At 45.5% G+C, this 10,820-nt stretch overlaps 1 protein-coding gene and 1 non-coding gene across 2 annotated transcripts in view; one reads left to right on the forward strand and one right to left on the reverse strand.

Moving 5' to 3' along the window:
* Positions 1-9,970: 9,970 nt before the first annotated feature.
* TRNAD-GUC lies at positions 9,971-10,042 on the reverse strand. Its single transcript has one exon. It is a non-coding gene; the product is annotated as a tRNA-Asp (tRNA).
* Positions 10,043-10,417: 375 nt separating this feature from the next.
* The window catches only part of LTA4H (leukotriene A4 hydrolase), a 27,693-nt gene continuing 27,290 nt past the window's right edge, over positions 10,418-10,820 (forward strand). The window contains 1 exon segment of the mRNA XM_006109704.3: positions 10,418-10,682. Within this exon segment, the coding sequence (XP_006109766.1) occupies positions 10,524-10,682 (159 nt within the window). The 5' untranslated portion in view covers positions 10,418-10,523.

Genomic DNA, 10,820 nt, shown 5'->3' on the forward strand with positions numbered 1-10,820 from the left:
GACATTGGGCCAGCAGGGGAGCAGTTAGGCATCAATCAGGCTGGCAGGGGAGTGGTTAGGGGGTGATCAGACTGGCAGGCAGAAGCAGTTAGGGGCAATCAGGCAGGCAGGCAGGCGAGTGGTTGGGAGCCAGCAGTCCTGGATTGTGAGAGGGATGTCCCAAATTGGAGAGGGTGAAGGCTGGGCTGAGGGACATCCCCACCCCGTGCATGAATTTCAAGCACCGGGCATCTAGTTTACATTATAAGAAGCAGAAACAAGAGAACTGAGCAGCTGGGACTATGAGCCTCAGGCAAGTCAAATTTTTCACAGCTCTGCCTATGTCCACAAGTGACCACCAGGAGCTGTGAGTATTGATTTGGGGGTAACAAGTAAGTTTTTAGCAAGAAGAAAGAGTCTCAAGTATGAAATCTGCAAGTAATGAGGGTTGACTGTGTGTGTGTGTGTGTGTGTGTGTGTGTGTGTGTGTGTGAAGTTCCTATTAAGAAAAATTAAGGACCAAAGAGGAGAAATATACATTGGGAAACTTTGTCTGGAGAATGGGTCAGGGAACAGAGGTGAGAGCAGTGAGTGGGGAGGGCCTCCCAGTGTGTCTGTGAGAGAGGAAGTAGAGGCTGGCTGGAGAAGGGGCTATGCAGGGAGCCCAGAGGAAGCAGCTTGGAGGAAGGCAGAAGCCAGGTGAGTGGGTACCTGGAAATGTGTGACTCCACTTGAGAAATGCTGAGATACCAACTGCAGAAGAAGGGAAGAGAGAATCAACTCTGTGAATCTCTTACACGAGTTTGCTCACCTCCAAACACCAAGTAAGAGAGGCCTTTTATAAGAAATGACAAAATAGTAGATAGTTCCTCAAACATGGATTTGTAGATGAGAATTACGTTTAGAAGGAAAGCCTTTTAGTTTGGTCTTTGCTGAAAACATATTTTACAGGCAAGTAGCAATAACGTGCTCTGCTGGCCAAACCAGAAAAATTGAACTCAAAGCCAATCAACACGAGACAGAAATATTGCTGTTGAGAATGAAATCCTGCGGACACTTGTCAAATCCCACTCATGCTTTAGATAATCAGAACAAAAGGTGGAAGTACCTGCTCTGGCAAAATACTTACCAGGAAAAATATGAGTAGAGCTGGAATCTCTGAGTCAGAAAAAAACAACCTGTATGGCTGAATCTTGCAATCAGGCACACCTAGAAAAGAAAAAGAAGTTACTAAAAGGAAGATTAAGTATGATCTAGACCAGCATTTGTGAACAAATGTTTTCTGGTAACATGAAAACAGCTCCCCTCCCTGCTTGATTCACCTTTTCCCCAACTCAAGCTGGGGGGTTGCTGGGTTGATGTCCTGGGTTGCTGCAATCCAAGAATTTTGGCTTGGTGCAACAGTCCCAAAACAATGGGCTTGGCATGGCTTAAGCTGTCCAAACTTCAAAGCAGCACGTGTTCTACAATGTGTTCCAGAATGCCCATAGCAGTGCCATTCACAATAACCCAGAACTAAAAGTTACCCCCATGTCTACCCACAATAGACTGGATAAGTAAAGTGTGGTATATCCACACATCTGACACTAGTCAGCAATGAGACTGTACAACCTGGAACTGCACATAATAATATGGAGGAATCTCACAAACAGTGAGCCAAAGAAGTCAGGCATGAGAGTGCCTACAGTATGTTTCCATTTGTGGAAAGAATATATAAATGGCAAAATAGATAGAATATGTTATTGGAAGTCAGGATGTGGTTACCCCTGGGGAATGAGATATCTAGAGACTGGGAGGGTTTTTGAGGAGGCCCTAATGGGGTGGTGGTAATGCTCTGTATCTAATCTGGGTGCTGGTTGTGTTACTGGTCCAAAGTCTGTGTGCCCAAGGTGTCAAAACTCAAAACATCGGAGTCTGGAGTAAGGGAAGTTTCATAGATTGAGAAGGCGCCAACCAAGAAGATGGGAGGGCTAGTAAGCTCCTCAAATCCATCTTCCAAAGGTACAGAGTTCAGGCTTCTTTTAAGGCAAGTCAAGGGGAGGTGGGAAGAGCAGATTTTGGGAAACTGGAGCTCAAGCAGAATTCCTCTGATGATTAGCATGTCTCTATGCCAAACAAGGCAGGAATTACTTGCCTCAAGGCCGTGGGAACAACACAGGCTTGAACAAGATGGAGTCAGAAAGACAGAGCATTTCACTCCGTTACAATTGCACTGTGTTTAATGTTTACAGTTCAGTGAGTTATACCCTTCTGATATGTGCATTTTTATGACTAGATAGAATTCTTCAATAAAAATATTTTGAGCTTGACCAGTGTGGCTCAGTGGTTGAGCATTAACCCATGAACAAGGAGGTCATGGTTCAATTCAGGTCAGGGCACATGCCCAGGTTACAGGCTCAATCCCCAGTAGGGGGCATGCAGGAGGCAGCTGATGGATGATTCTCTCTCATATTGATGTTTCTCTCTCTCTCCCTCTCCCTTCCTCCCTGAAATCAATAATAACAAACCTAACATATTTAAAAATGTTTTGAGCCGAAACCAGTTTGGCTCGGTGGATGGAGTGTCTCTGTCACAAGCAAACATATTGTCTGGTGACACTGGAGGACAAGGAAGGGCTTAGGAAGTAGCTTTCTCTTCACCCCAAAGTATATTTTAAAAAAATGTTTTGAAATTGTTTACCATTATCAAGAAGGCGGTAGGGCATTCTCTGTCACAAGCAAACATATTGTCTGGTGATACTAGAGGACAAGGAAGGGCTTTGGAGGTAGCTTTCTCTTCGCCCCAAAGTCAATACAGAGTAAAGCACTGAATAAAAGGATGCCTGGAACCTCAAATAAAATCTCATTCATTCATTTACACATTTGTTCATTCGAACAACATGCTCCGAGAGGGACAACAAACCTACCGTCTGGGAATTAAGAACACTCCTCCTGGTAGGGGAGACTGACCAGGAAGTTGACCATTACACAGTATGGTAGGTGCTGTGTTGGGGACGACATTGGGGCATTAAGGGAGAAGTGATCTGAGGGTCCAGAGCTGTGGACTCTGGCAGAGGTTGTCTGACATGTTTGATTAACTCTTGCCCTGCATCTCCTCCAACCCCTTAAGTATCCTTTGAGCACACAGATCACCTGGGGATCTGTGTTCCGGTCCAGTTTTGGGGTGGGGCATGAGATCTGCATTTCTGATGAGGCTTTTAGGAGACACTGAAGCGGCTGGTCTCTTAACCACACTCTGTGGCTAAGAGAGAAGGCCACGTGACCAGCAGTGATTTCTTGGGCTGGATCCAACCCAGCACAGCTTGACAATCGATCTTGTTCAGGCTAGTCCCTCCCAAGGGTATAAGCAGAGAAACGAAAGACAGACCTGTGTGGAAGGAGATGCAGGGCCTGGCGAGGCTCTCCACCAGACCCTGCCTGCTGTCAACCATGTGGGAGCGAGAGAGACAGGAAGTGGAAGGAGTGGGGGCAGGCGGGGCGGGAGGTCACTGATGCTATTTTACAACATTAGAAGAACTCTGACTTGTGCTCCTTGCATTTCTGGCCTGCCCAGATATCCAAACCTTTTCTTGACATGAAGAATAGACTAAAGATGTAAATATAAACATACAATTCTTACACAAGCAAAAACAGACTTAAGAGGAAAATGCAGAAATAGGTCAGGGTTGCCTCAACCATTTTTGTGAGCTACATGAAAAAGAAGGTGGCTGAAATCATTTCTCACTCACTGGAAGGAAGACATGAAGGGCGTCTTAGACACCCTGTTCCATTAGGGAAAGAGGTTCTGTAGACTCTAGCCCAGAGTGCAGGGAAGGGAGGCAGAGTCCTCAGGGGAAGGAGAACCCTGCCAAGGAGCAAGGGTGGGGAGGAGGTGAGGGTAAGTAGAGGCTTCCAGCCTAAGGAAGACCAGCAGGAGGCAGAGAAGTTGCACTTCCTTGGGCAAGTTTCATCCAGCACGGCCTGTGGAGGCGAGACTGCAGGGCTAGAAGGAGCCCCTGCTAGAGAGCTGGATGTCCATGGGGAGTCCCAGGAGGCTGTTTCTGTTTTTACTTGCAGATTTGGGTTCTGGTGACCTTTATTTTTAAAAATATTGATCAATCAAATTTTTTGAATAGGTAATATATAGTCACGTACATCAAGATTCCAAAGGCTGTAACAGGTTACTCAGTTGAAATATCTATTCGCACTTCTGTTTCTTAGCCACCCTACGTTTGTTACCAGAAAGGGGGCCTGGTGCTGAGTGGGTCTGCCTAGGGCCGGCCGGTGGCGTGTGGGTTCTTGACTTTGTGCAGGAAAGATTTCCCAACAGGAGTCCAGGTGAATTTTAGAGGATGTTTGTTAAAGCTGGGGACAGTGAAACAAGTAAGGGCTGGGGAAATGAGCCTAGGCTGGTCTGCTTTGGCTCACTGCGCAGGCAGAGAAAAGGGGGCCTTGGGGACAGGTTCAGGGGTTAACCAGGCGAACGACTGCTGCCCATTGCTGCCTTGGTTGCAAGCCTCATAGGGTCCCTTAGAGTTTAGGACAGAGGTCCTCAAACTTTTTAAACAGGGGGCCAGTTCACTGTCCCGCAGACATTCCACACATGCGCACTGCGGGCCCGGGATGAGTCGGCTGCTAAGCAGGACAGGCAGCGGCGGCAAAAACACCCGCGGGCCGGATAAATGTTTTCAGCGGGCCGCATGGGGCCCGAGGGCCGTAGTTTGAGGACCCCCGGTTTAGGAAATGCTTGCCTGTGGGGGAAGAAGAGGAGGAGGGGGAGGGGAAAGGTGCGAGCATGCTCCTGGGAGGGAGAACAGGTGGTGGGAACCTTCGTTTTGAGGTGTTTTAAAGGCTGGGAGTTTAGGGGAGGTCATAGGGGAGGATCTCAATAGAATATTCATCAGTTTTATGCTGATGTGCCAAAATGAGATTTATCCCCTTAACTTCATCTGGGTGTGGTTGGCAAATGGCATTAATTGGATTTCTGCTCTCTGTCTCCCTAAGTAGGGTGATTTAAGCTGTATACTCTCTGGTTGGGAAGAAGTGCAAACTTTTTACTCTTACGTGTCCTTGGTTTAGGGAAGATAGGATTTACTTGATGGTTGCAAACTGCTTGGCATCTACAGTTATTAGATGGCTGCAAACTGCTTGTTTAACTGTCTGCCTCTATTTCCCTATCCCGCTTGTCAGCCTTACTAGCCTGTCTCACTTTTCCTCCCCATAGGTAAACCATGCCAGGATTTTCTTGAGAATCCAGAAACACTTTACATAGATATGAGCCAATTTTATATATAGTCTCCTCCCCCTTTTACACAAAAATAGAAAGTCATCCATAATCTTATTCTGTCAAACACTCTGCCCCTACTGCTCCTTATCTTTTCAGATGTGCACCCTGATTTCCATCATCTGGCCCCACCGGAGCTCCGATATGTTGACTCCACCTCATCACAATTTATCTCCTTGCCCAGGTTGTACAGGTTCTTGGCTAAACCACCCCCAGGCCATCACATCTCCCAATAAAAATGAAGAATATCTACTGACGATATTGGTGAGACCTTGAAGGATTTTAGGCAGGATAGCGGTCTGATTAAACTAGAAATAATGCTCTAGCAGAAAACACAAGATACAGGGAAGAAAGACCTAGCTGGTAAATAACATTTTTTCAAACTTATATAATAGTCCACAGTAAAGTGGTGCCAAATCGCTGGACAAGGGTAAGTAGCTGGGTCCAAACTGACAGAACCATCCAACGGAGACCAGGTGTCTTAGTAAAGACTGAGTTCTCTGTGAATGAGAAACCCCACAATAACACTGTCTTAAAGAGGAAGTTTCTTTCTGTCTCAAGGAAAAGAAACCCAGAGTAGGCAGTCCACAGGGGAGTTGCATGATCACCAGACCCCTGGCTACTTCCAGGTCATAGGTCTTATGTTGCTGCTCTATTACCTTCAGCACATGGTTCCAACCTCATGACACAGCACAGCAGTTGGAGCTCTAGCCATTACCTCTGCATTCCAGATAACAGAAGAGAGGAAAGGTTTAAAAAAAGTCCTGCTTGGCTCAGTGGTTGCGCATCGACCTATGAACCAGGAGGTCACAGGTCAATTCAGGTCTGGGCACATGCCCAGGTTTCAGGCTTGTTCCCCAGAAGGGAGTGTATAGGAGGCAGCCGATCAATGATTCCCTCATCATTGATGTTTCTATCTCTCTCTCCCTCTCCCTTCCTCTCTGAAATCAATCAGTATATGTAAAAAGTCCCTGTTAAGGACACTTCTTACAAGTCCAAAAGTCCCTGTTAAGAACCCTTCCTACAAGGGTCATAATTAACAATTCCTCTTACCTTGGCCAGAACTGCAAAAAAGTCTGGGAAATGTAGTCTTCTGGGAGGCCATGTGTCCTGCTAAACAAGGAGAGTTTTACTACTAAAGATAAAGAAATACAGATGTTGTGGAGACAGCTAATGGTCTTTGCCACACCAGATGTATAACCTGGAGAGAAAAAAGAAGACAGATTATTAAGGAGTAAGTGAAGCATTGGACTAACTTATAGGGTTCTGTACCCCCAAAATTATTCTTTCCCAAACACATCTCTGCTTCTGGCGTCATGCCTGGATTCCTGCTACTATGTCTACCTGGAAAGCTGCCCACCTCACATTTCCATGTTCAATTCATAGCCCCTACTATTTTTCCGATTAAAATCCTGCTCATTCTTCAAGCCCCATTTCAAATGCTATATTGTTATTCCTGAATTCCCTAGACTCTAGGGCCTAGCAGTGGTTCTCAACCTTCCTAATGCCGCAACCCTTTAATACAGTTCCTCATGTTGTGGTGACCCCCAATTTCATTGTTACAAATTGAACATAATTAAAGCATAGTGATTAATCACAAAAACAATATGTAAGTATATATGTGTTTTCCGATGGTCTTAGTTGACCCCTGTGAAAGGTTCGTTCGACCCCCAAAGGGGTCGCGACCCACAGATTGAGAACCGCTGGCCTAGAGGCTAGACCTTGTCTCTTTAGAACTTCATTTATAGTTCTCCTTGGGCCTTGGCCTTCATCTTAACATCATGCCGTCTTAGGTCTTTCTATATAGCTGTGTGCTAGGGAGTAAATTATCCAACAGGTAGGACAGAGCCTTCCCCAACTCTATGCTAGGTAGCTGCAGTGTCCTGGAATGCCCTTAGTATCTGCAAATTGCATTGACTACTTAAAGAAAGGAAAGGTCTGTGTGAAGTAAGAGAAAAATGAAAAGTCTGTGTATCCTTTTAAGGAAAGTGTTAATGCACCAACGGCAACTTCCTGAATTTCCTAAATGTTAATGTATTTCAAAAACATGATCATTGCTAATGTTGTAAACGCTCCTTCGAGGGCTAATTCAGCGCAATCTGCTCCTCATTTCCCATGTTTGGTTGCTTCTCATTTCCCAGATCGTCCTAAAAACTCTTGCTAATGAACAAGAAAAAATAAGTATGAAAATGATCAAAATAAATAAAATAAAGGCCAACCAAAATAATACTACTAGCTAACATGTGACAAATGCTGTCTCTATGCCAAGCTTAGTGCTAAGCACTTCCCCTACATTATCTCATTTCATCTTTTCAACAACCCCATGAGGCAGAGGTATCTCATTTATCTTGAGGGGACTGAGACCCAGAGGGATTAAGTAACTTTTCCAGCTGAGCAGTAGAGCTGGAATACTTCCTGTTCATATAGCCCTCTGAATATATGTACGATTTCCTTTCATAAAACTTTATATAAATCATCTTTTTCATGCTTGATAAAGTCTCCTTTCATATATATGCCCTGATATCATGCTCATTTTATAGAAGCAATGGGAAGCTTCGTTTTTTAAAACTATTCTCAATCCACCATCGCATATGAATAACACTCCTGTTGTTTGTGAACTGCCAATTTTGTACACTATATTTGGGAGTCAGTGGTATCAATTCTATTGCATCATATTTGGCACCCTATATTTGGTAACACCCAGAACACTTTTAGGCCTCAAAAAATGTTTACAACAATCATGTCATGATTTTAGGCCCTATGAAATGGAGGTGTATACAGATGTAAGGTATTGGATTTCACAGTTTGAAATGTTTTTGTTTTCTTTTGTCTATACATTTAGGTATAAGAGTATCCTCCTTATACTCCTTATACCCAAATGTACATCATCTTTTTCTGGTGCTGGAGCCAAATTTGATTATTAGACCACTTTGTACAGAATGGAGCTATCAGCACTCTCCAACGCTCAATTCCTCAACTATTCCCACGCTTTATAAATCTTTCCTTTTCTCTAGAAACCCTTTCAATTCTACATTCAAACATGTTGTTTCCTCTCCCTAAAAAAAATTAAAAAAACACTTTCTCAACATTCCCCTCTATTCCTCTTTTATTTTTCCTTCCCACATTGGCCAAGCATCTTGGCAGAGCAGCCTATGTCCTATTTCCCCTCTTCTCTTTTATTGCTCAACCCACTGCTTGCCGGCATACACCTTCAACTAAACCCGTGGTCGGCAAACTGCGGCTCGTGAGCCACATGCGGCTCTTTGGCCCCCTGAGTGTGGCTCTTCCTAAGCCTTAGGAGGACCCTAATTAAGTTAATAACAATGTACCTACCTATATAGTTTAAGTTTAAAAATTTTGGCTCTCAAAAGAAATTTCAATCGTTGCACTGTTGATATTTGGCTCTGTTGACTAATGAGTTTGCTGACCACTGAACTAAACCATGAAAGTCAATCAAATCGCCATTCTCCTCATCTTCAACCCTTTGACAAATCCAAATGAGACTCTTTACCCTTTATTTTAATGGCTCTCTGGGCTGTATATGACATTGCTGGTTGGCCCTCTCTAGTTTATTTCATGACTTCTTCTTACTCTAGGCCCCACCCCTTTAAAAATTTTTCAGCTTTATCGAGGTATAATTGACAAATAAAATTGAAGGTGATTTGATTGTGAAAGTATTCCCCCAAACTTCCAGCCCTGTTTTATTAAATGCTGGTGTTCTCCCAGCTTCCAACCTCTTTTCACCGCTCTTTACACAGTCCTTGGACTGAACTTATCCCAGGTCATAGTTTCAGCCACCACATTATGTGATGTTTTCATGTCTACTCCAAATATCCCCAGAGCTGTGGAATCATAGACACACCAAGTGGCTCATAAATATCTCCACTTTGATCCCCTTATATTCTCAAACTTCATATTAAACTTAGATCTTTCCTACCTAAATCTGTCCTCCTCTTATAGACTCTCTCATTAATGATCACCCAGCCGTTGGTGCCAAGAACCTGAGAATCACATTAGGCTCCTCCTCAAATCTGAGAATCCATGTATCTAAGTATACCTTCCAGCCCTTCCTTCCTCTCTATCCTTACTACCTTCCTATGTCAGGCCCCCAGCATGTTCTCCCTGGACTATTTTAACAGTTTCTTAACTCTCCTGCCTTTGATTTTTATATCCACTCTCTGAATACTACCAGTGTTCTCTTGATAACATAAATCTGACCATGTCATTCCTCTGCTTAAAATTCTTCAAAGCCCCCCCCCTTCATACATTCAGGATTAAAGGCCCAGCTGCTGAAAGTCCTTTGAGACCCCTGCTCTTCGAGTTTTTCAGTTTCAACTCTGAGGTCCCATCCTAAAGGCAAACCATTCCTCAATCCGTCCTCACCTTTTCTGGAGCTGAGCTGCATGTCCCAGCTCTGCATTCCCCTTGTGGCCAGTGTACACGCATATGACAGGACTCTCTCATTACAGCATCTTGAAACAATCTTCCTAAACTTCTAGGCTGGGAATCAACATTTTGTTTTAGATCTCTGGGGCCTGGAAATGTACATAATAAATACTAACACACACACACACAACGAACCGACAGAATTGAGCTCACTTTTTTGGCAAACCAGCAACAAAACAGATCCTAATGGGTTATTTCTTACACACTGGCTTGTACAACGTTTGTATAAATATTTTCATTTTCAAGCATACGTAAGAGGGAGGAAAAAAAGGGACTTTTGCATCTCCCCGTCGGGGAATCGAACCCCGGTCTCCCGCGTGACAGGCGGGGATACTCACCACTATACTAACGAGGAACTGCACATGGGTGGCACCCTTCTGGTATGCTACTTATTCTGGTTCACCCCGCCCGACTCGCACCATTCATAACAGTCAATAATAAATTTTACTTTTTTTTTTTTTTGCCATTACAGCTTCCACCGAACTTAAACGGAACTAAAAAGAAAGCTGCACTTCTTTCCATCTGCTCCCACTCTCCCACCTCCTTCTCTTCTCCCCCGACCCAGGCGCAATCTGGAACTCCCTTCGCTCCACTGGACACACACACTCCCAGCGTGCAAAGCGCCCGCCTTGTCGCGCTGCATCACCGAACTTGTAGTTTCTTCCCCGCCGTCCTCCACGCTCCTCTGACAGTAAGAAACTTCCTTTCCCGGCAGGCGCCGCGGATCCCTCCTCCAGTTCTTAACCTGCCTCCTGTCGCCTCTCGCTCGCAGTCCAGTTGTCCAGCCGTGTGAGTGTCGGGGTGCCGATCGGGGTGCGACGGGACTCCCCAGAGCCATGCCAGCGGTGGTGGATACGTGCTCCTTGGCCACTCCGGCGTCCGTCTGCCGGACCAAGCATCTGCATCTGCGCTGCAGCGTCGACTTCACTCGCCGGGCGCTGACGGGCACCGCCGCGCTCACGGTCCAGGCTCAGGAGGACAATCTGCGCAGCCTGGTACAGTGGACCGCGCGCCCGGCGCCGGGCGCCCGCCTCCGCCCCGAACCCCGCTGCGGCCCCTTCCCCAGCCCCAACGCCCCCGTCTGCTCCGGCGCGTCCCTCGGGAATCCCCCCGCAGCCCTTGCCCCTTCTTCT

The sequence above is a fragment of the Myotis lucifugus genome, unplaced genomic scaffold (assembly GCF_000147115.1).
Source record: "Myotis lucifugus unplaced genomic scaffold, Myoluc2.0 scaffold_10, whole genome shotgun sequence".
NCBI classification, from domain to species: Eukaryota; Metazoa; Chordata; class Mammalia; order Chiroptera; family Vespertilionidae; genus Myotis; species Myotis lucifugus.